The sequence below is a fragment of the Carettochelys insculpta genome, chromosome 1 (assembly GCF_033958435.1).
Source record: "Carettochelys insculpta isolate YL-2023 chromosome 1, ASM3395843v1, whole genome shotgun sequence".
Classification (NCBI taxonomy): domain Eukaryota; kingdom Metazoa; phylum Chordata; order Testudines; family Carettochelyidae; genus Carettochelys; species Carettochelys insculpta.
Genome location: NC_134137.1, coordinates 376356256 through 376382746, shown reverse-complemented (window position 1 = coordinate 376382746; position 26491 = coordinate 376356256). Strand labels below are relative to the sequence as shown.

The following is a 26491-nucleotide window of genomic DNA, read 5'->3' as shown; positions in this document are numbered from 1 at the left end:
ATTACTTCAGACCACATCTCCATTTTGCTCAGCTTATTTTACACTTCAATTCTGTCCTTTGGAGCACTTGCAACTCCTCACAGCTTAATATTTTCCACAAACATTACAAATGTACTCTCTCTAAGGCAGGGACCACCGACCCACAGACAAAGCAGTTCAGGGCCACAGAAGCCAGAAGCAAAAGAAACAAAACCCAACACAAAAACCTCACTGATACAGTCCCTAACTCTGGGTCTGGGAGGGTGCAGGAATGGGCTGTGGATAGGGCTTGGGGTGTCTAGGTGAGAGGAAGGGTGCAGGAAGGTTTGGGATATGGGGCCTGGGAGGGAGGGCTCAGAGTGGGGAGAGGGATCTAGGAGGGATGGGGCAGGAAGGGGGGGAGTGGAAGCGTGGATGGGAGGATGACACAGGAGCTGTCTGGGGCCATAGGGTCTGGGTGACGAGGGTGCGCTTTCCTTTGCAGCACCGTCTGATGCACGTGGGTCTGTGCCCTCTCCCCACCCGCATTGTTCTCTGCTGCTCTGATTGGCCAGAATGACAGCCAATCACAGCAGTGGTAGGAAACCTTCGGGCAGGCTGCAGAGGCCATTGCGGCTCCCCTACTTCCAACGGCTGGGGAACTAGCAGGGTGCCACACCAGAGCCACTTTCTCCCCCATACCCCCCAGCAGAGCCCTCAGTCTGGATCCAGCCTGTGAGGCTCGTACCTCCAAATGCTTCACTGCGCCACAGGCCAGACGCGGTGGAGGGGAGCCCCTAAACCTTGGGGGGTCTGGATTCAGTCCATGAGCAGAGGGTTCCCCACCCACTGCTCCATGGATATGTTCTTGACAAATCCGTGATTCTTACCACCTTAATATCTTCTACATGTTTGCAAACTGATCACTTAATTATGTGCTCCATTATCTTTTCAAGAACTGAAGTTTAGTGGTCTGTAAAACTCTGGGTTATCCTTATTTCCCTTTTTTTCCCAATAGGCAGGTACCATATTTGCCTTTAGAATCTCTCCCCTTTTCCATGATTTTTCCACACACAAACACTATCATCAGCTCCAGGCCTGGTGACTGCAATTCTGGGCCCAAGGGCAAAACAGTCAATGGCTCCTCCTGCACACACAAACTATGGATATGGGGCACCTGACATTGGGGTGGTGATACACCTGAACTGACTGGTGCTCAGGAAGCTGCCAACTGGGTGGCTGGAGCCCAGTGAGCTGCTGCCATAGTCAGGGCTTCCACATGTTCACCCAGGAGGATTGCTGTTTAATTGCACAAGCTTCAAGACCCCTGTTCCACCTCCTGCCCCACCTCCTTCCTGAGGCCATGCCCCAGGCCTACCCTGCCCCTTCTCCATGGCCCTGCCCCCTCCTCACCCCCACATTGCTTGTTCTCTCCCCACCTCACTCATGGTCACCGTGTTGGGGCAGAGTTTTGGGGTGAGAGAGGTGGTGTGGAGTACTGGCTCTGTGAAAGTGTGGGGTGCGTACTCTGGGTTAGGACAGGGGGATGAGGTACAGAAGGGGGTCAGTGCTTACCTCAGGTTGCTCCTCAAAGTGACCCACCTACCCCTTTGCCAGCAGCTCCTAGGAGGGCAGGCCAGAAAATCTCTGCACATGACTGCCCACAAGCACCACCTCTGCAGCTACCATTAGCCACACTTTCTGACCAATGGGAGCACTCAGGGCAGTGGCAGCATGCAGAGATCCCTTCTCTCCTGGAGGCTTCAGGTGAGGAGGTACCAGCAATTTAGATTTTTCAGTATACTTCATCTTCTTACTACAGATGATATCTTGGTTTTTAAGAGCATCATTGTACACTAAATAGTATCTTATTTCATCTTTCTACAATGCCTTATATAGGTGAGAACTTGCACTATGCCTTGGGATATGCGTTTTTCATTACTAGTCTTTCAGGGCTCCAGGAAACAGCTCAATTGGTATATTACAGAAATTCTCCCCTCTTCTTCCTCCTGCATTCTTCAAAACAAAATCTGAGAGAAGACAGAGACAGGTTTGGACAAACAAATTTGATACAACAGCTAACCTACAAAAGGAGAGGCTGAAATGGATACACAAATGATTCATGCTTCTTTCCTGCCCACATGCAACAATCACATCTAGCAAGCCTCACTTTCAGGAGCATGTATCTTGCCACAGTTAGAAGTAAATTCTCAGTAAGCAGAGATTGTTCCAGGCCTGGAGAGCAATTCCCAAATCCACAGGCTTGTTGTGATCAGAATTGGCTACATCAGTGCTTGTTCTTTTCAAATTATAGAAGTGTTTTACCACAAACTCTTTGACTATCGCTCCCAGGGAAGGTAGAATGAAGGGAAATCTGAGTGATTAGAAGTTTTCCAAGCAGAATCATAAATAACTACGGGTGTTTGCCTTCCCGTCAGAGGTTAAAGATAAGGTGTGGCACTTTTAACGGGCGTTCCTTCCCGCTGATTGTGGGAAAGACACTATGAAAAGACCCACCAAACAAGTCAAATAGGCTGAAGGCACATAAACTGTGGAGTGTGAATTAGGTTCCAGCTACAGGACCCTTTCAGCCATGTACTGCATTCTACTTCTACCTCCCTTCCTGTGAGGGACTTATAGTCTTCTTTCCCATGATATTTGCACACCTCTTTATTTATCTTCATACCATTCCAGTGAGATAAATACCTCTTCTTACAAATTCGTAACTAAAGAACAGAGAGTGTAAGCTCAAGGTCACATGGGAAGTCCAAGCAGACCCAAGTTGGGGACACAGCAAATTTCTACTTTACTAAATCAGCACTCTCTTATTCTCTAATGTTGGAAGAAATCTTATTTTCAAGGCACAGACAGTCGAAGGCCACCTGCATTAAGTAATTCTATTTTTCCTGTTTCTTTGTTTGTTTTAGTTTCCATAGAAACATCCAAATCTTCCCAGACACAGCAAAAGGCCTGCATGGTGTTGGTAGATCTAAAGCAGAGAGGTAAAAGCTCAGGCAGCTGACGGTAGGGCTATACAAGCCTTGATTTTTTTTTTTTTTTTAAATAAAGAACGTTAGCAACATTTTTTCTGAAATCTTCATTTGAGGAAATTCACTCACTGAACAAGGCACTCTGCTTTATTTTTCACACAACATGCTGAAGAGGTGAACAGTTTTACTCTTGCCATTTCTTTGAAAAATGCCTTATCACACAAACCACATGAAGAACCATTCTCAGTCTAGCTCTAAAGTAATGAACACAGACGCTGGCATATGAAATACTTCTGACCTTTTATGTGCCCTTGAGATGCAGCTAGTGCAGCCTAAATGATTAATTTTAGCCCGCAATATATTAATGTGTGCTTTTGCTACAAAGGCTGAATTCTTGTGTTCAGAACGAAAAAACAAGAAGGTAAATCCCAAGATTGTTCTAAGGCTTTGGCCATCCAATGTTTATGGCCACTACACTTCAATGTTGCTTTCAAAAAATCCACACTGCTTACATGTGGCTGGCATGCAAGACCTCCTACGGACTGTCATGGGTGTAGAGTGCATACACCACATTAAGAATCAAATCTCATTTCAGTATTTAGCCACTGACTTTAAATGTATTGAGCAAATGATTTTGTTCTGACACATAAGCAACTCTCAGTTGTTATACCCATGCAACACAGGCATCAGGGAAGGTAGACCATACCTGAACATTTATACGAAGCCCTAAACTTTCTGAGTTGTAGAAGTCTCGCATAACATCACAAAGCTAGAGGCTATACATTTCATAATACTCTTCCCTTAGCAAATGCTATCCCTCTTCCTGCATTTTAGGCTACAGCACAAAAGCCAGCACCCCCCCCAACACTAAATTCCTAGGTCTCAAAAGGCTCCTTTTCATCAAGACATTACCTTCACTGTCAGGTACAGGGCTTGATGTGTTACAGAACAATAAAAGAGCTAAATAGAACTCTAATAGGTTACAGTAATTGCACTTCATAAAAAAAGGCCCTGCTGCCCTCTCTTCTCTACATGGTTGTGGAAGGAGAAGAAAATAATTTGTAAATTAACTGGGCCCCTACAACAGACAAGAGGAAGTATCTCTTACATGGCACCTTTTGCAGTTTAGGTTGGTAATGTCTAGTGAAATAAGACCAGGCTCATGGAAATATTAAATAGAGGCAACCTCAGACCGTCTAATGTTCTATATAGCTAGGCTTGTCCATGGTATCTATCTCACTGCTCGTTTTCTGTCAGTGCAAAATTCATGTAGTGACGGGGGAAGTGCAGGATTCACATGTGTAGTGAAAAACTCAAAACTGCCAGCTCTGTAAACCAAAGTCCTACTTTATACAATACAAACAGCAGCAGTAAGGTTCCATCGCTAGAGACAAAAGGTAATTTTGTTTCCATGAGCTTATTCAGCCTGAGATGGTCAAATATTCCCTGTTATTATTTACTTTCAATCTTTGAGGTATTAGGCTGTCTAATCTAGATGTTAATATGGTAGCAGGGTGTCAAAACAGCTGTCAGGTGATGTTTGAATTGAATAAAGGAAGGTTTCCCGAAATGTGTTCTGTCTATTGGGCACAGTGCAGGGCAGTCAGCCATGGCAAAGAAAGACCTTTCACAGTATAGAAACTTACACAGCAAGCTTATTATATATGCACAACACTAAGAAAGAAGTTAATATACACACAGCCAGATTCTGATTTCCAGTACATTGGTGCAAACCCAGAGCAGACTCCACTGATATCAACTGATTGTCACCCACATAACATCAGAATTTGGCCCTAAACTTCTATGTGCCGGTCCATTTACATGAGATGGTCTCTAAAAGATTGGAAGAGAAGGTCTCTGAAAGGCAGGTAACACCACACTCTACAGTGTGTGAATGAATATTTAAAGGCAGTTCTTACAAGGGAGTTTTTTGCCAGATTTCAGAACCCTCCCAGTCAGAGAGCAATCTCTCCTTTCCCCAGGAAGTAGCATCTCAGCGCCTTCCTGAGATGGCATTTAGTTCAGGTAATCCTGTCATTGTCACTGATAGTGTAGCAAATCTTCCCAGCGGATAGGCTGAGAAAACACCTCTCTTTCTAGCCAGAGTTCATATGAGTAATGGAAGTCCTCAGGGAGCTCCAGCCGTTGCCCCAGCACACTCTGCAAGCAATTATCCACCGGTGCAAATTCTGAGTCCTGGGATTTGTCATATCTCCGGCTATTAAAGGCTTCAATGTTGGCTCTGAGGGTGCATTCTTCAGCTTGGAAATCCCATGGTCTGGCATCAATATCTACATTTAATAAGAAACAATGCCCCCAGAAAAGTATGAGAAAAATCTTTCTTTTTCTCTGACCTAGGATGAGGTTTTAAGAGAAGTAAAGGATTGTGTTCTCATCACACAGTCATAGCCCCAGGATGGTCATATTTACAACAGTTGCTGCATGAGATTATTCCAAACCAGTTCATGATACAGCTATATACTTTATACACAAATCCACTTCATGCACAAAATTATATAATGCTACAGTTGCGAAGCATTCAAATATTAGGCAGTACCAGATATAAGGTTATCTGTACAACCATAATTCTTCCCCCAGTTGTATGCATTACAATACACTTAATTACATAAGCAGTGTTTTTTGCATAGAATCCCCACTATTTTTGCTGAAAATAGCCAAGCTAAAAAAAAACAAACAAACCACATTTGGGCTGTGTCTACACTAGCCCAAAACTTCGAAATGGCCATTTTGAAGTTTACTAATGAAGTGCTGAAATACATATTCAGAAGTGCTGAAATACATATTCAGCGCCTCATTAGAATGCCAGGAAATGTGGTACTTTGAAATTGACATGGCTTGCTGCCACGTGGCTGGTCCAGACGGGACTCCTTTTTGAAAGGACCCCAGCAACTTTGAAATCCCCTTATTCCTAACAGCAGATGGGAATAAGGGGATTTCGAAGTTGCCAGGGTCCTTTGGAAAAGGAGCCCCGTCGGGATGAGCTGCACGGCGGTGAGCCATGTCAATTTCGAAGTACCGCGGCTCCTGGCATTCTAATGAGGCACTGAATATGTATTTCAGCGCTTCATTAGTAAACTTCAAAATGGCCATTTGCATGGCCATTTCGAAGTTTTGGGCTAGTGTAGACACAGCCATGGTGAAGGCAGAGACAAAGCATGGAAAATTTAACAGGAATAATAAAAATATGGGAAGTCTATAAGTCGTTGAAAATCAGGGTTGCTATTGGGAAGTAACTATAGGTATTGCGGGAGAATTATTGACTGGATGTAATAACCTTATGTAAGTCATGTTTTATCAGTCAGTAGTGATAATCATTCCCTCTGGAATCTATTTTTACGTTAAATAGTCACTCAGGCTATGTCTTGACTGCAGGATTCTGCCAACGGAAGTTGTGTTGACAGAGCTTGCATCCAGACTGCAGATCTCTTGGAAGAGGTCTTCTGACCAGGATCATTCTGTTGACATCCTTGTACACCTCACTCCACAAGGAAGAAGGGATGTCTTGAAAGAGTTCCCCCCTACCCCTGACATCTGGCCCAGTGTGGATGGGCCAAATGTCAGAAAAGCCTCTCCTGACTGAACTGCCAGCAAAAGATACACAATTTGCGTATCTTTTGCCAATAGTTCTTGGCAGTCTAGACACAGGTGCACACTAGAAAGATACAGCTAATCCACAGTTTAAGGCGGAACAGGTTGAGTTATGGAAGCTCACACGTGAATAGGATAAAAATAAACATTACTAGGGGAAAACACAAATCCAGGGCTTGTCTGTGAAAGCCTGGGCATTTACAAAGTAGTCTGACAGATTGTCCAGATCATGGTGTGATGTTTGCTGAACACTGAAACATGTTAAGTATCCTACAAATACTCCTCTCTCTAGTCGTTTTTTTTTCCCTGTTTCACTAGTCATAAAAATCATCCTTCACTTACAGTAATCACAGGCACATTCTCATGTTCCTCAACTAACATTATATATGCCATCATGTGGCAACAATGCCCAGATGCTTTGTACATTGGACAGACTTCAAAACGCTCTCAGACAAAGAATTAATGGGCACAAAAACAAACATAAGAACACTCTTGATTCACAAACCAGTCAGTCAACATTTTAATGGAGTGGGCCATTCTGTTAATGACTTAAAAGTTTGCATTTTAATGAAGAGGAATTTTCACAACACTCTGCAAAGAGAGGCTTCTGAACTCTTTTATATTCAAATTCGACACATTAACATGTGGTTTGAACCGAGATGTGAATTTTCTGGGTCATTATAGGGGCTCTTTTGCATAGTTGGCTTCATCTAATTCTTCGCTCTCCCCTCTTCTGCCCCTCTACTCTCTGATTTGCTCACCTTGATAATTTTTTTTCTGATTTGTCAACCTTGATTACTTTTTTGGTTCTTTGCATGTTGAATAGTAACAGAGAGGGAGCTGTGCTAGTCTATATACTATCAAAACAAAAAGCAGTCAAGTAGCACTTTAAAGACTAACAAAATAATTTATTAGGTGAGCTTTTGTGGGACAGACCCATTTCTTCAGACCTGAGCCAGACCAGAACAGACTCAATATTAATATATATCAAACTGTCTTTTATATTCAAATTCAGCACATTAACACGTGGTTTGAACCGGGATGGGAATTTTCTGAGTCACTATAGGGGCTCATTTGCATACTTGGCTTAATCTAATTCTTGACCTCCCCCTGCCTTCTACCTCTCTACTCTCTGATTTTCTCACATTGATTACTGTTTTTGGTTCTCTGTGCCTTAAATGTTGAGTCTGTTCTGGTATGACTATGGTCTGAAGAAGGGCATCTGTCCCACGAAAGCTCATCACCTAATAAATTATTTTGTTAGTCTTTAAAGTGCTACTGGACTGCTTGTTTTGTTTTGATCCTTCACTTATGTGTTTTCAGCTCATTATTCTTAACAATGGCTGGTAAATTAGTTTAAAAAGAAATGGCCAGACCTCACTTTAAGAAAACTTTGTAGGTGGTGTTCTGCTTCTGTCTCTGAGCACTAAGTACCTAAAGCTCCCAGGACTGCCAAAAATATGGAGTATCTGCACAGCATCTGCCGTATAAAGCATTCCTGCTACTGTCTTCACTCACTTCCGGAAGGAAGGAGCAAGTGGAAGAAAACAGTTCTATGTTAATTAATTCAAAAGGGACAAATGTCAGAACCAAATTAAAAAAAGAACAAACCAAAAAGCTTTTTTTGTCATATGGTCCTTTTTGGCTTTCGTTAAACTCTATGGCCAGGTCTACACTAGAGGGTTTTGTTGAGCTTTCTGTCGACATAACTCAGGGAACATCCACACTCTTAAAGCATTCTGTCGACAAAGTCTCCACAGAATTCTGCATTTTCCTCGACAGTATTATCCCTCAAAAACAACAATCTCTGGACATAGTATTATCGACAAAGATGCAGTGTAGCCACTTCTGTGGACAGAGAGGCTTCCAGTTGCCGGGCAGCCCTCTTTGCAGAGCTGTCATTTCGCTTTATGGCACCAGAAGGCAGTGCAGTCTGCCAGTTCTCTGTCGACAGAACAAGTTGTGTGTAAAATTATTTTGCTCGTCTTTAAAGTGCTACTTGACTGCTTTTTCTTTTGATAGGTGTACAGAGTAGCACGGCTCCCTCTCTGTTTCTGTTGGCAGAGGTTCTGTCGAGATTTTCCTGTCAACAGTACCTTCTGTCGACAGATGCTTCTAGTGTAGACATAGCCTACAGTGAAACTAGATTCATTGTTTTTGCCTTTGGTGGTCCTGAATCAGCACAACATGTATGCTGTGACTCTCCAAAGCAAAACATGAAGGCTTAAATTATTAATAAGCCACGTTAATTTAATAGTAACAGAGAGGTAGCCATCTTAGTCTGTACTCTAATGAAACAAACCAACAGCCATGTAGCACTTTAAAAGACTAACAAATTAATTTATTAGGTGCTGAGCAAGTGGGTCTGTCCCATGAAAGCTCATCACCTAATAAATTATTTTGTTAAACTGCTACATAAGTGCTGGTTTGTTTCATTTTAATTTGAACTCAACTCCCAGAAATGATTTTATGTATAGCAAATTTCTTCTACTCATTTAACCTACTTGCCCCATAAAACTTAAAATTTTGGGTTTTGATGCAGTGTCTCATCAATAGGAATTCCTTAGAAAGTTGTGGTGACACCTGGCCCTGGGCTTAATCTTCACCAGGTGCTCTAAGCAGCATGGACACTCAGTTTTTAAGGTCAGGCTGCCAAGGCAAAGAAAAGTGTGTAAATCCTGCCTTCCCCTTTAACCTAGCCTGGGATTCAGAATACTGTGCTGAATTAACCACACAGGAAGGGCACTGACTGTGCGTAGACAGCTACATCCGATGAATTTATGCATCACTATAGTTGTCAGATTACTCCTCACAGCTGTCATAGTAGAAAATACAGAGCACAAAAATAGAAACTATATCCCAGGAGTGGCACTTATGCAGACCACAGGCTGAAACACAAGCTTGTAGAATGTAGCCTGCAGCAACCCTCAGCTATATTTCAGAGACCTGACCTGCAGGCCTTGCTAGTCAGATATTCACACATTGGCCCGGTTTACAACTGCAGACTTTATGCAGTAAGAGACACACCCAGTCACTTGATATATAAAATGATCTCCGCAGCAGAGAACTCTGCACCTGCAGTTTTTACATTAGCAAAAGTAAGAGGCACAAACAGAGTCCGATTTGAAGTAGCACCGAAACTTGGGTTCTACAGACTCAGCCGAGGGTGCTCGTAGTGTGATCTGAGTGGTCACACGACAGTGGATGCAAGCTGTGCTATCTTAAGCAAATCAGACGTAGCCCTAAAGCTTCTGAACAGCTGCCAGGGCTGTCCTCAGCCAAAACAAATTTATGTGTAGGGACAGATAAACCACATATCCCAGGGAGTGACTGCAGAGTACTTCCCTACAGATAGCTCAGCAAGTCAAACTAAACACACACTGGTTTCAGAAGGTGCTGTCTTCTCCAGGTGATACTCACCATTGCCATAAGCCCAGTCATCATTCATGCGGTGTCGCACTTTCTGGTAAATGGCAGACATAGTTTTCATGTTGCTCTTTCTCCACTGGCGCCCAAGGTACTTGGTTTGGATCTTCAAGAGCTTTAGCACATACAGCTGCATCATGGCCTGCTTCACTTTCAGAGCTCGTTTCAAGATTGGGGCTGATTTAAAAACCACCAGCATCTACCAAACCATCAACAAAAATTTTGTTAGTAGATTCTCAGGGTCGAAGCCGCTCTGATACCCTGGTGGCAACCGTGGTATAAAACAGAAAAAACACAGAGGGATGCTCAGGTGTAAGTTAAGAGGAAGTTACTCACCTTGTGTAGTAAGGATGGTTCTTCCAGAGTGTGTCCCCATGGGTGTGCCACTCTGGGTGTCGGTGAGTCCTCATGCTGGCACTTGAAGATTCTTCTATAGCTGTGGTTTCCTGCGCATGCATTATGTGGCGCCTCCTTGCGCTATGTGGCGCATGCTTTTGGTGTGGGCCCCTCCATCCCTTCTCTAGCCTAGCAAATACTGCAGGACGCTCCAAAGCAAAGGAAAGAGGGAGGGAAGTGGAGCATCCACGGGAACACACATCTCGAAGAGCCATTGTTACTGAACAAGGTAAGTAACATCCTCTTCTTCAAGTAGTGTCCGGGTGGGTGCTCCACTCTGGGTGATTATACAAACAGTAGTCACACTTTAGAGGAGGGTCTAGAGCCCAGTAATGATTACGCTCGACAGAACAGCTTGACCCATTTGCATGGAGGAAACAACTGAAGACAAAAAAGAGTGTTGTGCTGTGCAAAGGTATTGCTGGAAGACTGCGTCACCGCCTTGCACATGTCTGAAAGGCGGTGGTGGTGGAAGACATAGCCCTGGTAGAATGGGCAGTGGCAGCACCCAGAAGCTCCTTCTGGTGAAACACAGAGAAGGTGCAAATACAGGTGCAGATCCACTTGGACAGACGTTGAGATGAAACAGGCCTGCCCTTGGATCACTCTGCACAGGAACAAAAGAGCCTAGGAGACTTGTGCCAAGGCTTTGCGCAGTCGAGGTAGAAGGCCAAAGCCCAACAAACATCCAGAGTGTGCCACGCCGCATGTGCGGATCACAGTGCAGCTTTGGGAAGAACGCAGGTAAGTGGATGGGTTTGTTGATCTGAAACGGAGAGGGAACCTTAGGGAGAAACTTAGGTTGAGGGCAAAGAGTGACTCTACCCTTGGTAAACACCATATGAGGAGGTTCAGCCATCAGAGTGGCAAGCTCCCCAGTCCTCCTGGCCAATGTGATGGTGACTAAAAACAAGACCCTCAATCGACAGATGGAGGCAGGAACACATCATCAGGGGTTCAAAGGGCAGCTTCATGAGGGTGTGGAGTTCATGGTTAAGGTCCCAAATAGGGACCAGAGGGCATACAGACAGAAAAGTGTTTTGCAGACCCATCAAAAAACGTTTGATGATATGCTAGGTGAGGAAGAAGATCCCATCCCCCACTCAGTAGAATGCCACCAATGCCGCAGCATGCACCCACGCAGTTTTGAGGTCTCGGTCTGACTCACAAAAGGTAAAGAAGGTAGTCAAGGAGGACAGAAGAGGGTGCAGTGTGAGGAGGCATAGCATGATTAGCGCCCAGCTATTGAGAGAACCACATCCACAGTGGGTGGACTCCCATCTGCTATTAATGAGAACCCTTTTCACCTCCTCAGAGCATGCGATTTTGGGTATTCAGGAACCATGAAGGAGCCACATGTGGAAACGCAGCTGGAATGGATTGGGGTTAAGGGTGCAGCCAGAGTCCTGACACAGAAGGTTGCAGCAAGGAGGAAAGGGCTATGGAGTCACCACTGAGAGCTGGCATAGGTTAGGATACCAAGTTTGTCTTGCCACGCTGGGGCTATCAGGATGAGGCAAACCTGATCCAGTCTGACCTTGACCAAAAGCTTGTGAATTAAGGGAAGGGAAGGAAATGTGTAAAGAAGAGGCACATCCCACTTGATGGAGAAGGTGTCCCCAAGGGGGTGTCTCCGAGACCTGTTCAGGAGCAGTAGTGATGACTCTTTGTTGACTCGGGTCACAAACAGGTCTACGTACAGCTGGCCCCAAAGCTGGAACACATGGTTAAGGGCCACCGTGTCTATTTCCCAATGGTGGTGCTTGCTGAACAAGCAACTGATGGCATCCGTGATCATATTCAGTAACCCAGGGAGATACGTGGCCACCAGAGTAATGTCGTGCTGAAGGCACCAAGTCCTGCGCGAAGCCATAAAACTGTGGGATGGGGACCAAACCCTGACCAGAAGGTGTCTGTGAGGATGTTAACCATTCTGTGTGCGAAGGGCTGTCGGAAATGCTGAGAAGCGTACTGGACCACTCTGCGTTCCAGTACCTTTATGTGGAGCACTTGCTTGGTACAGGATCATTTGCCCTAGACAGTAAGGAGACCCAAATGGGCCCCCTATCCCATAAGGGATGCATCTACAGTAAGAGTAATAGACTGGAGCTGGGGGTTGATGGAATGGCACCCTGGTGAGAATGTTGTCTGGACATATTCACCCCTGAAGGGAAGCAAGAATGTGCAGTGGGATGACCACTGATTTGAACAATGGGTCCCTGGCCAGGACTGGAGGCACCACACATGCAGTGTGGCCAGCTTGACCACATACATGGTGGTGGCCATGTGACCCAGCAGCTTGAGGCATACGTGTACCATGAGGGTGGAAGACATTCACTCCACCCTGATGAGACTGTGCAGGGCCTGGAATCTTTGAACCAGAAGAGTGGCCCTGGCAGTGAGTGTTTACGTGGGCCCCGATGAACTCTACAAACTGTGTGGGTTGAAGCAAGGACTTCTCATAGTTTGTGTGGAAGCTGAGGCTGAGCAGGAGGCCTGTGGTGAACCATACAATGTGAAGGGCCTCTGGAAATGAGGGCCCTTTTGTGAGGCAATCGTCCAGATACGGGAAGATAATCACCTTGTGAATAACGTAGGTGGGTGGCCACAACCACCAGTGTCCTGGAAAACACCCTGGGCATGGTGGAGATTCTGAACAGGAGGACCCAGCACTGGTAGTGGTGGGACCCCACCGTAAAAGGAAGGAAGTGCCTGTGCGCTGGGTGGATTATGATGTGGAAAATCGGCATCCTTTAGGTCGAGAACTGAGAGCCGGTCTTCTCTGTCCAGTGCTGAGATAATGGTTGTGAGTCACCATCTTGAATTGTCAATAGAGGACATATTTGTTGAGCCTCTGGAGGTCCAGGTTGGGGCTCCACCCCCTGTGGTTTTTCTGGGTTAGGAAGTACATAGAGTAGAACCCCTGCCCTGAAACTCTGCTGGGACCACCTCAACAGTGCCCAGATGGAGGTGGTGTTGCACCTCAAATAGATTCTCATGAGCAGGCCCATGAAAAGGCACAGAGTAGGGGAGCAGGTACGGGTGTACAGGTAAACAGGTGAGAATAGCCCCATGGCCACCAGTTCCAGGTCCCACTTGTCCAAGGTAATGGTGGCCCAGCGATGGAAAAAGGAGAAGAGGCAGTGTTAGAATGGATGTCAACAGGACTATGAGATGGCTGGAGCAGGAAGATTTCTTAGGCTCCCTCAAACCCGCTGCTTAGGCTGTTGAGGGCGGGACATGGTGATCTGTTGGCGGGGCTGTCCGTGAGGTTTTCACTGCTGGGACCTGTGCCAATGGCAGGGTTCGTAGCATTGTGGAGCTGCTCCCGTGGTCTTTGGTAGGCAAGAGTACTAAGCACACTTAAAATATGTATGTGTGTGTGTGTGCATGCACATACATCCCCAGCACACACAGCATGGTAAGAGCATCCTTCATGGAATGCAGAACTTTGTCAGTCTTTTCCACAAGCAGATGTTCGTCGAAGGGAAGGTCCTCCACATTCTGCTGAAGGTCTCTGGCATACCACCAAGGGTTGGAGCCACAAAGTGAACCTCATGACCACAGTGGAGGCTGGGGCTCTAGCTGCCATGTCCATTGCACACTGAAGTGCCACATGGGTGATGGTGTGCCCTTCACATAACATTCACGAGGGCCGGGCATTGCTGCTCAGGTAAGGAGGGAACCAAATCCTGCAGTTTAGAATAATTGAGATGGTCATAGTTGGCCAGCATGGCTGCATAGTTCTCCGCCTGCAGAAGCAACATGCCCAAAGAAGTAACTCTGAGTCTCATGATGTCCCATTTTTTGCTTGCTTGTCCTGAGGAGCAGACTGAAGGGACTTGGACTTAATGGACAGTGTCAACCACTAGTGAGTTTGGTTATGGATCGGTGAATAGGTGCTCCACAAAATACCATTTGTTGTCCCTCTTGTTGGTGGGAGGAATGGATGCCAGCATCTGCCAGATGATGCTTGTGGGTTCCATTATTGCTTCGTCCATAGGCAGCGTGATTCTAGAGAAGGTGGGAGGCTACAGGGTGCGGAGAAATCTATACTGCTTGACCCGCACCTCCTGAAGGTTCCTCTCCTGAGCCTGGGCCACCTGCTGAAATAGCTCCTTGAAAGCCCAGGAGTCATCTATAGGGAGAGGCGAGACCAAGACTACTGCATCATCCAGTGAAAATGATGAGTGGTGCAATGGAAACCTATCTTCACCCTCCGACAGGGAATCCTCCGCCTCAGAGTGTTGTGATGGGGATATGTTGCTGACATAAAGCCATTTCAATGCCTTGTCCCTGTATCTTGCAAAAGTGGGACAGTGCCTCAACCCTGGACTTGCACGGTGCCAAGTCTGGTGACTCATGCGAGCTGTGTGGAGGCTTAGAGCAATTCCACTTACACACCATTTCTGGCAACGAGGGCAAGGTCTTAGTTTTTGATGGATGACCTCTTATGCCCAGGACTAGACGCAACCTAAGCTGGTGGCGCTCAGGGCGTCGGAAATGCCAAATGCTGGCAGCTCGGCTCAGAGACCGCCAATTTAATTTGTGCCAGCTTAGACAGTGCTGGGGACATCATTGCAGCCTTTCTAACTGGTACAGCCCATGAAGACAATGCTGGAAGCCAGGAACATGCTGGGGACGGACCTGCCTTGGCAGTTGGAGTGCCAACTGAGGTAGAGGAACATGCCAAGTTCATACCCTTGGTTTGCCGTGCCAGGCTTTTGGCAGAGGGCTGCTCTGGGGCCCATGAGTGGAGGGACTTCTCATATAAGTAAGTTTTGAGCCTATTGGCGTGGTCCCTCCTGGACCTTGCTGTGAGGCTTGAGTAATGGGTGCAGGATTGGGTCTGGTGACCTCACCCAGATACTTGATGCAGGAATTGTGGCCATCAGAGGCTGGCATGGCTTCCTTGAACATCACCTGAAGTCCAGTGAGCCTGGCATGGGAATGATGCAGTGACTGATTCTAACACTAAACCTAAGTAAAACTTTGTCATGTTTTTGTTTTCAAACTCTAACAGGAAAGCTAACTTACATAAGAATAGAACAAACAATAACTAAGCAACTCTTCTTTTGCCTTTCAGCGAGACAGAGCAAGCGTGAAGCTCCGTCTGCAGCTAAGGATGCTAGAGAAGGAATTGAGGGGCCTGCGCTGCGCATGCACCAGATAGCACAAGGTGGTGCTACAGGGCATGGGAAACCATGGCTATAGAAGAATCGCCAAGTGCTGCATGAGGATGCACTGATACCCAGAGTGGAGCACCCACGGGGACACTACTTGAAGAAGTACTAACCAATATAAACTTCTCTAAGTATCCTTTTGCAGAGGAGGATTTCTGTACGGGAACTGACTCCTACATTGATATACTCTCAATATGAACCGATGTGGTAGAAGAAAAACCAGAGTATCTTAATCGTGATAGTACTGAGAGCAATTGGCCAGCCGGGAGCCCCAGCAGAAGTACTCATGGTGGCCTTTTGTCATGCAGACACTTTTGGGCGCGCTACAATCTTACTAAAACTCTGCTCCTTTCTCTCCTCATCTCCCTTGACTTCTCAAGGATGCTACCATAGGATCCCATCCGCCATTAAAGTGCCTCCTCCTGGCCATTTTGAGGATTAGTACCTTCTATGTCCCACACCCTCTACTGTTGTTCCTTCATGTGGTCTACCACCTGTCTCTCTCTGCAACTTAGCGTAGTCCCTCTTCATAGCTTGGCCCTCCAGGCAAGTCACTCCAATTCTCCTTTTCTGGCACATCAAGGTCCTAGTGGACAGCTGTCCCAGGCAGTGTTCTACCCCGTTGCCTAGTCCAGTGGTTCCCAACCTTTTCAGTAACATGCCACACTTCACTGAGACAAACAATTCCACGGCACTCCCACTTTTTTCAGCTGAATCAGTTGCTCAAAAATACCACATTTACTTACATTTACCACGGTTACGGTTTTACTAGAGAGGTTTGCATCACAGTAGTGGCACATAAGCAATATAGATCAAATGCATTAATGTTTCAAATACACCACAGAACACACTGCCTTCAACAGGTCAAAAGAAAAGCGGGCCAGGGTACGTGTCCCATGCTAGTGATGTTGAGTAATCGAGTAACTGCTAAAAGTTTCAGTGGTTGCTTAACCTCTTGTTGGGGAGGAGTGAGGGGGAGGTGGCAGCTCCGGAAAGTAGGTGATCCTCTGCCAAAAGCCACACAGTGAGGGAAAATTGACAGAATTTCACAGCATACTTCAATGGTTCTCACAACCCACTCATGTGTCACGGCACACTGGTTGAGAACCACTGGCCTAGTCTGTGCTGCTACGCACAGTAGCTGGTAGGGGAAGCAGGGCGAGCCCTCTACTCCAGGTTCCATTCCAAGAACCCTGTTTCTAGTAAATGTAGTCTGCTTTCTCCCAGGCCCTGGTGCTCTTTCCCTGGACGACTCCTTACATCTTCAAGCCCCCCTCCACCCTCGCCCTACTAGCCCAATCTCCCTCCTACCAGGGAGGAATAGACACCTACTTGATTCCATAGCCCCAACCACATCTCCTAGGGAGTGACTGCAGAGTACTTCCCTACAGCCCCTTTCTGCTGACAGCTTCCCGCTCCAACTGTTCATTTGCATTGCCAGTGTCATACTGGCTTTTCCCAGCCCTTCCCTCCCAATATCACACTCCAGGCATGATCTCCCACCTCCTTGCATGAACACCTCATGTCCTAGTTAGTGCATTTATTTATTTTTGCCAAGGGCAAAACCCAGGGAGAGAAACAGCTTCATCACCATAATCTGATATGTAACAGACAGAAAGCCATGCTGGTCTATATACTATCAAAACAAAAAAGCAGTGAAGTAGCACTTTAAAGACTAACACAATAATTTATTAGGTGATGAGCTTTCGTGGGACTGATTTGCTCACCTTGAGAATTTTTTTCTGATTTGTCAACCTTGATTACTATTTTTGGTTCTCTATGCTTTAAATATCGAGTCTGTTCTGGAATGGCTACGGTCTGAAGAAGTGGGTCTGTCCCACGAAAGCTCATCACCTGGTAAATTATTGTGTTAGTCTTTAAAGTGCTACTTGACTGCTTGTTTGTTTTGATAATCTGATATCTGGGGCCCAGAAGGCTGTCTCTTGCTGCTTGAAGGATGGGCAGACAGTGCAGTGCACTTTTGGATATTAAAATGCCATTAAATGCACCTCAGGGCCTCTGCAAACAAGGCCTCCCCTTCCCCCAGACCCTCACTCACCATGGTCCTAGAATGTTTCCACTTGGTCAGTTTGTTGAGAACCCTCAGCAGGTTAATACAAGAGAACAGGTTCCTCCAACAGAACTGGTTGTTGTCCCCAGCTTCCTGCCAACAGACACAGGAGGGAAGGCAAAAGTTCAATGCTGCTGCTTGCAGTGGTCACCAGGCACCTCCCCAGACATCTCCTTTTACTAATGCCTGACAGTGGCACCTGCACAGTTCTCATCCCATGAAAGAGACAAAGGTATAGAACGTCATAACCCCCATGCAGCTACAGAACTGTGATTTTTAGATTTTACATAGGAATATATACACATCACAGGCACTGGGGACATTGTGCAAACAAATAAAAGGAAATTCTACAACAATGGATAACAAACAATAACATGGGTCACAAGGGGACAAAGCTTTTATATTGCAGAGATCCAATCTGCATTTTAAAAATTATGCAAGTCTGTTATACAGAACCAGTATTACCAAATAATTATCCACCGCCTCCTATTTGTATTGATCATGTCAGGTGACAAAAGTACACATTGGTTTAGGAGATCATTGTATTTTATGGTGTCTTTCATCAAAAAGCAACCCCCAGAACACTTCCAAAAGTAGAAGAACTGAAATGCATGCACTTCTGGTGTAAAGAGCAGCAACTAACAAAGTGGAGTATGTTGCTTGTTGGAGAAAATGGACATTACGGCTGAGGATGCAAGAACGAATTCCTACACATATAATCAACTCTCACATTTGGCAGCCCCAGGACTGGGAGGTTGCCGATAGTCAAATACTCTGGATAATAGAGAGGTATACTAGCAATGCATAACGGCAAAGAAAAACAGGATTTGATATTAAGAAACAAAAATGTATGCAGAGGACTTTATTTACCAACAACAGTAGTATTAGTGTAAACATACTGCATTTGCTGTATTTATTCCTATTTACTTTTACTCTACTGTACTTATGGAAAACCTAACTCAAATGTACTTGTGATTAAAACGTCAATTACGTGAGAGTTCCGGATGATTGAATGCTGCGCAGGAAAGAGTTTACGGTACATAAAGCTCCACTAGATTTTAACAGTTATTCATGCAAAGAAGATGGAATATGGGATTTTAAGATACTATCTGAAAGGCCCACGTAGGTAAGGAAGATATTCAGAGTCAACCCTGGTAATCTAGAGATATCAAACCCTGATCTAGTGCCTGGTGCTTTAGGATCTATTGTGGGGGATAATAAACACCAATATTAAAAATAAAAACGGTCCAAAATGACCTTCCAAATTCGGGATGTTAATTTATATCTGATCTGCATTGTTGGGTGTCCAGTTTGCGAGGTAAGCTCTGCACAGCTGGGACCATCTCTCTTAGGGCAACCATATGTCCCTGCCCCAATATGCGACAGGGAGATATGGGCGGGAGGGACGGCTTCTTCTGGCCCCACCAAGCCCCGGGGAGACAGGAAGGAGGGGGCAGCTCCTGGCGTTCCCTGGGATCCCCAGGGAAGCAGCAACCCCCAGTGCTCCCCCAGAGCCCCGGGGAAGCGTCGGGAACGCAGCAGCTGCCCATGCTCCCCTGGTTCCCCGAGGCTCAGGGAAGTGACTCCCGCCAGTAGCTGTGCCCCTGCAGCTGCTGGCAGAAAAGGTCCGGAGGGGAGGGCCTGAATACAGGACAATTAGTCCCTCTTCACAAATAAGTCAGGATGCCTTTTTGACGTCCCAAATACAGGACCGTCCCACCCAATACGGGATGGATGGTCGCCCTAATTTCTCTTTGGCACAACAACAATAGACTTGGGAAGGTGGGCAAAGGCGAGTACTGGCAAATTTATAGGCCATTTACTTTTGGTTAGCAAGCTAGGCCTGCAGGAAATACCTAGAAAGCCACGAGAAACTGAAACTTGTCACGTGGCACACACCCAAGGCACAGCTCCGAGCTGGGAGACAACGGAGCAGCTTTTATAAGAACTCACACTTCACATCTTAGCCCAGGTGTACAATGGAAACTTTTGCTGGTATAACAGAGGAGTGGATTCTCTTTTTATAACTGCAAATAGCTCCAGCAGTGGATACACTTATGCCAGCAAAAAAGTGATTTTGCCCACACAACTTAAATCTTTCAGGGAACTGGTATAAATTATACCAGCATAACCATATTTTCACTGGTAGAAGTTGTGTCTACCTGCACCTACAGCAGCACACCATTTCCTGTGCAGACTAGATTTTAGAGGCAATCTACCATTAGACACCAAAACAAATGACTTGCAGAACGTAGCCCAGACAGGAGAGCCTATGGCTGTAAAGAATTCTTCAGGACAATACACAGACCTGACCTGCAAAATATGAGAGGATGTGTTTCTCCAGCCAAAACTTTTTCCACATACTCAGAACTTTTTAACTGAATCAGTTTTGGTTATTAGCAGTAATATTATAGTGAGTGGAATTTTTTTTTTTGCTGTCATCCTTACTTTAACCGTGAAGCTTAATTGTTTTAGGTCTTCCCACCTCCTCTACGAAACAGCAATTACTCAATAGGCACATCCCTTGGAAATTACACTGCTAAACTCTCTGTACAACTACTCTAATAAGGAAAAATTAGGCATGGTTCAGCCCTGCTCTTTTCTCCCAGCGTTTTCATAAGGGACCAGAGAATTGAGTTTTATGTTCCTAGTGTGACAACAGTGTAACCAAGTGAGATCACTCTTTTTTCTTCCCTATACTGTCTCCCTGGGAAACCCTGCCTCACACCAGACAACAAAGTACTTGGCACTCTGTCTGAAAGAGGGGGGACACCAAACTAACCCACAAGACTGTTAGGTTTTATCCTAGTCCTTTGTTAACCTTTTCCTCCCACTTTTTTTTTTTTGGAGGTGTGTCCCTGAAAAAGCAGCCAAGCTTTAAAATATCGGAGTAATTTACTCTCTCTCTCTCTCTCTATTTTTCCAATGGAAGTAGAATGTAAAACACAATCTATTTCCATGTATTTAACCTGCAGCAGGGATCTCTTCATTCCCACAGGGCACAATCAACTCCTAGGTCAGCTAAGATATACAGAATCAAAACATTAACAAATTTCAAACCAGGGTATCAGTGAAGTAGAGTACCTTTTCATTAGATGCAGAAAATTCTAGTTGAAGCAATACATTTCACACACACACACACACACACACTCTCTCTCTCTCTCCCCTTCCCCAATTTATAAGGAACAATAAGGTTATTGCAAACTGGGGGTTGTGAGGGGTCAGAAGTTGCCAGCCTCCACCTCCAAACCTCACTTTGCCTCCAGCATTTATAATATAGCTGAATATAAAAATTGTGGTTTTTGTCTATAAGGGGTGGGATTTAAGTCAGAGACTCGCTGTGTAAAGGGGCCACCAATACAAGCTTGAGAACTGCTGTAACACTTGTTTTTTTGGGGAGAGAGAGTCCTCCTTTTAGTTCACTCGTTGAAACAATCTGCCATTTCTTTGTAAGCAAGCCAGTAAGTGGTGGAAAAAAGAAAACTTGTAACAACCCCAAGAGCATGATCTGTAGATCTCAAGAGAGGGAGAAAAAATATCCATCATCTACACACAAACTTACAAAAAAGACAAAAATGCAGATCTACCTCAAATGTGAGAGTTTTGGTGCTGTGAATACCAGCCCAGACATGAATCTAACACCTATTATTATCTAGCTCAGCCCTGGAACCAACCAATAAAACAAGAAAGAGGAAAGAAAAGTGAGCAAGTAGGACAGCCTACCGCAACTAAACAGCACTAAAAAGGTCAAGGGAGGATCACTTCAGACTTGTGAAGAGCAGCTGAGTGGACCTTATTTCCCAGGGGTCTCCCCAACAGCACAGAATACAAGTTCCACAGAACTCTTTAATACTGAAAAACGAGAATTTCCAGGAAGGAAATGGTAAATATCTCATGAGGTTTCTTACAAAAATATATTTCTGGTCACTCGAAGCACAACAGCATGCTGTACTGTGATTCATGGGGCTTCTGAGATACTAAAATGTGGATAGCCGGGGACTGGAAAAACCCTGAAGCCTGCAGTTTAAAATCCCTTCCAGCTATTTAATTGACATGAATTAAGGAATCACAGAAATGTCAGTCTGAAAGGGACCTCGAGAGGTCATCAAGTCCAGCCCCCTATGCTCAGGCAGGACCAAGAAAACTTAGATTGCCCCTGAAAGGTGCTTTGACTCACCTGCTTTTAAATTCCTTCAGTGATGGGGATTCTACAACCTCCCTTAGAAACATATTGCAGATCTCATCTGTCCTCCACAGTTAGAAAGCATTTGCTAATATCTGAGTTGGTTAGGGATGGTGTCCCAGCCTCTGTTTGTCAGAGGCTGGAAATGGGCAATGTGGGTGCGAGGGGAATCACTTGATGATTATGTCTTCTGTTCACTCCCTTGGGAGCATTTGGCATTCATCACTGTCAGAAGACATGATACTGAGCTAGCTAGATGGACCTTTGGTCTGACCCAGTATAGCCATTCTTTTATTTCCCTAATTGCAGATTAACCCCATTATGGTTTATCTGACTGTTAGTGGACATTGGAGAACAACTGATAAAAATATCTGAAGGCTTGCTGTAAAGAGAATTGTTAAGGGCCAAAAAGGTCTTCATCGTGCTTTTTTTCCTTTTTCCCCCTCAAAACTCAACTTGCTTGCTTTTTGAAAACTTTCCTATTTGGTCAGGTTTGCTGAACCTTCTAGTATTTCATTGCTCTCCTCAGAGCATCCTACAATTTAGCCACCTCTTTCCTGAAGGGCAGTGCCTAGAACTGGAGTTCAAGTTACCTTGGCAGTGTGATAGCCAATGCTGGTTCCCTTGACAAAGAAATCAATGCCAGAATCTGCCAGGCCAGCTGGGCACTAGGACCTCTGAGAGCACGAGTGCTGAATGAGCACAATATCCGACAGTCCACTAAACTTAAAGAGTACAAGGCTCTAGTCATGACCAGTCTCCTGTATGGCTGTGAAACCTGGACTTTGTACAGAAAACATACAAAACTGCTGGAGCGCTTCCACACAGGCAGCCTGAGGTCAATGCTGCACATTCGATGGCAGGACAGAGTTATGAACCTGGAAGTCCTGGACAGAGCAGGAACCATGAGCATCAAAGCCATGATTCTGAAAGCCCAGCTTCGCTGGATAGGGCACGTCATACGAATGGAGAAGTCAAGAATCCCTAAGCACCTCCTCTACGGTGAACTCTCCCAGGGCAAAAGGAATCAAAGGTAGGCCTCGCAAGAGGTATAGAGACTGCGTGAAGGCCAACGTTGCTCATACTGGTTTAAAACCAGATCAGCTAGAGCAGCATGCAAAAGACCGAACAGGCTGGCGTGCTCTCGTACGACACGCGTATGACAACTTTGAAGAGCGGCGATGCGTACGCCTCATTGATGCTCGTGAGCGGAAGAAAGCAACAGCAGCAGCTGCACCAACAGAGCCAAGACATTTCCTTTGCCCCCACTGTGAACGCCCATGCCGTTCAAAGCTTGGACTCCTCAGCCACATGAGAGTCCACAACGGATGAGCCTGTGCAAGCTCAATACATCATCGTCGGACACGACCTACTATTCCATCTGAGGCCTCACTAAATGTTGAGCAAAGCAGGAAAAATTCAATCATATGTGCATCATTCCTATCATTACATCCCTTAATGATATTCCTTTTTTGCAACATCATCACACTGTTGATTCATGCTCAGATAGAGATACACTATAACCCTGCCCCATCCCACATCCTTCTCAGCAGTGCTACTGCCTAGACAGCTATTTCCCAGTTTGCAGTTATGCCATTTGATTTTTCCCATGTAAGAGAAGTACTTTTATCTTAGCTTTATTGAATTTCATCTTCTGGAATTCAGACCAATATCACATTTCTGGTTATACAGGTTGAACCTCTCCAGTTCAGCACTCTCTCATCCAGTAACCTCCATAATCCAGCATGATTTTAGTTAGCTGGATGCCCACTTACCGTAGGTGTGGCCAAGCTTCCTACGGCCCCTTAAAGTTGGTTTACAGTCAGCAGTCCCGTCTCTGTGTTCCGTGCTGTTAATTAGCTCTAATTTCATCATCATCGGCTATGGGCTCAGTGCTCACTGATGTCCCATGCCTCCCTACTTCCTTCCATCTTTCCCCGTCCAGTGAGGAGTGGCTTAGTTTCTGTAGACTAGCTCCACAACAATCTATCCATTCTCTGTGGGGTCTGCCTCTCCTATTCATGCTGTCCATTATGCTGAATACCAGAGTCTAGACTTTTTGCTCATTGTTCATTTTGCAGATATGCCCGGATACCTATAGCGTCCGTTGTACTACCTTCTGCAGTAGGTTCTCTGTTGGCTTTATCTTCCTACGCAATTCCTCACTGGTAACCTTCTGCATCCAGCTCTAATTCACCCCTAAATATTTTCTAAGAGCCCAGTAAGTAGTGGAAGTGTTGGTAATGTGCTAGATTATATTGACCTCCCATGTGGTCCAGCAAATTCTCTTGCTCAGCTCCAATCAGGTCTCACCCTAGAGAGGTTCAGCCTGTACTTGATATCCATTGAAGAGCAGAATCCCATTCTTAATCTTTTTAAATTCTGTTTCTCAACTATTTCCTGTGCCAGTGAGTTCAACAGTATAATTGCACACTGTATGAAACAATACTGGTTCTGCCTTTCCTTGTTCTTCACGTTTCATTGACTGCCCCCTCGTTCATGCATGATCAGGCAATGAGAAAGAAGCTCCCAATCTACCTGTCTCCTCTAATATGCCTCCTTTCTATGGCAAATAAATATTCTTTTCAATCAGTAACCGGCGTATGTTTTCCAGACCTTTGATCATTCTCGTCAATCTTTCCTGAACCCCTCTAGTTCTGCAAAACTTTTTATAGCCAGGGAGCGACGGTCATGGGGAAAAATATCCAGGACAGGCTGCCCCATAGATTTATATAAAGGTATTACAAGAGCCTCTCTATTATTCTCCATCCCATTCCTTATATAACCCAACATCTTGCCTGCTTTTTTTGGCTCTCAACTGTGCACAGAACAGAGGTTGCTTAGAGCTGTCCACAGTGACACTTGGGTTCCATTCTTGACTTGATCTGTTCCTTTTAGAACCCGATATAGTGTACAGGTAGAGTCTTTTCCCCCCCTCTAATGTGCTTCCAATTCTCATACACTGGTTAACCTTGAATTTAATCTGCCACCATCCTGACCATTCCCCTGGCTTGTTTAGATCACTCTGAAGGAAGGCACATTGATTTATATCAAAGCAATTTAAATCACCAAGCGGAAAGTCTCAATTTAGATCACCCATTTTAAATCAACTCCTCCATTTATACCTCAGTTATTTTCTAAAGGAAACTGCACTCATTAGTTGACGTGACCATTCAACCATGCTGATTACAACTAAATAGACACTTTGCACTAGCTTTGGTGCATCTTTTTGTTACCAAGTAAGGTATGCTATAACTACAACTGAACCTCAGAGTTACGAGTTTCAAAATTATAAACTGACCCCTCAAGCACACATCTCATTTAGAATCAGATGTCTGATCAGGTAGCGGCAGGCTGGGGAGAGCAAGTAGAATACAGTGAGCAATACATAAATTACTATAAAAAAGTGGTGGGGGGATTTAGAAGAGTTGACAAGGTAAGAAAACTGTTTCTGTGGCTTGTGTCATTTAAACTAAGATTAAAAGCAGCGTTTTCCTTCCGCACAGTAAAGTTTTAAAGCTGCATTAAGTTAATGTTTAGTTGTAAACTTGTCTAATGGTATGTTCAGCATTATAAACATTTCAGAGTTACAAACAACCTCCATTCCCAAGGCGTTTGCAACTTTGAGGTCTTGTTGTACATATTTATTTGAACAATTATATATAGTTTAATATATTTAAATTCTTATTAATTGTACATTTTAGTATGTTAGAATATGACAACCTCTATATTGCTTATTTCATAGATAATTAATGTTTTCCTCATTATTTGCGTCAAGCTGTATTATGCTGGTAACCAGAATTTAAAGACAAAAGAACATACAAAATTTATTTTTATTAAAATAACCTTAAGTGTTTTGGACACAAACATTTCTCTTATCAAAACATACTTCACGTTTATAACAGAATGATTTATTCAACAGAGGGATTAACTGTAGCCAGTGAATTAAACTGATTATTTTAGGTCAGCCTGGGAAAAAATTTCTAATATGCCTAAGTGAAAGTGACGGGAGCTAAAGTTCTTACTTGCCTAAAGCTCTTGAAAATGAGACTGTCTACTAAGCTACTTAGACTGACCTATTGTGCCATATTTATAAAGCCTGACCTCAAAACTCAGACATTTTCCAGTCTCTCTCTATATAGAAAAAATGGCCTTTGACTCAAAGTTTCCACTAGATTGAACATACTTACACATTTTAAGATTTCATAATAAGTTTAGATCTCAAAGTATTTTGTATTGCATTCAGACTTCATTAACAGGGTTATTATTAAAAAGAAAAAAATTGTGATTTAAATAAAATAAAAAATGGTTTAAATAAAAATATGCTATTTTATCTACCCTGCTCTGAAGGTCCTCACAGTTCTCTCTGCTCCCAAATGACAAAAATAACATTGTGTCACCTGCAAATTTTGTTACTGCACTATTCACCTCTTTTTCAGATTATTAATATGTTCCCTAAGGCCCTCACATTAACATTTCACCATGATGAAAACTGACCATTTAATCTCTCTTCCTTTTGTCTTCTGACCAGTTTTGGAGCCATGACAATAGTCTGCCTCTCAGCCACAGACTACACCTAGCTTCTTAGTAGACTCTCACAGAGGACCTTTGCCTTTTGTAAATCTAAATAACATCAAGTCGTTCTCTTATATCCACTTCTTTACTGACAAGCACA

General features: G+C 44.6%; 1 protein-coding gene across 4 annotated transcripts in view; it reads right to left on the bottom strand.

Annotated features, from left to right (window-relative positions):
- Nucleotides 1-2172: 2172 nt before the first annotated feature.
- The window catches only part of STRIP2 (striatin interacting protein 2), a 76107-nt gene continuing 51788 nt past the window's right edge, over nt 2173-26491 (bottom strand). The window contains exons 17-19 of one of the 4 annotated variants that reach the window (XM_074975866.1): nt 17622-17726; nt 9978-10182; nt 2175-5239 (exon numbers count right to left, since the gene is read on the bottom strand). In XM_074975866.1, the coding sequence (XP_074831967.1) occupies nt 4989-5239; nt 9978-10182; nt 17622-17726 (561 nt within the window). In that variant the 3' untranslated portion in view covers nt 2175-4988. Of the gene's footprint in view, nt 5240-9977; nt 10183-17621; nt 17727-26491 lie in introns of all 4 variants that reach the window. The other 3 variants (XM_074975855.1, XM_074975848.1, XM_074975873.1) reach the window with 3 other exon arrangements.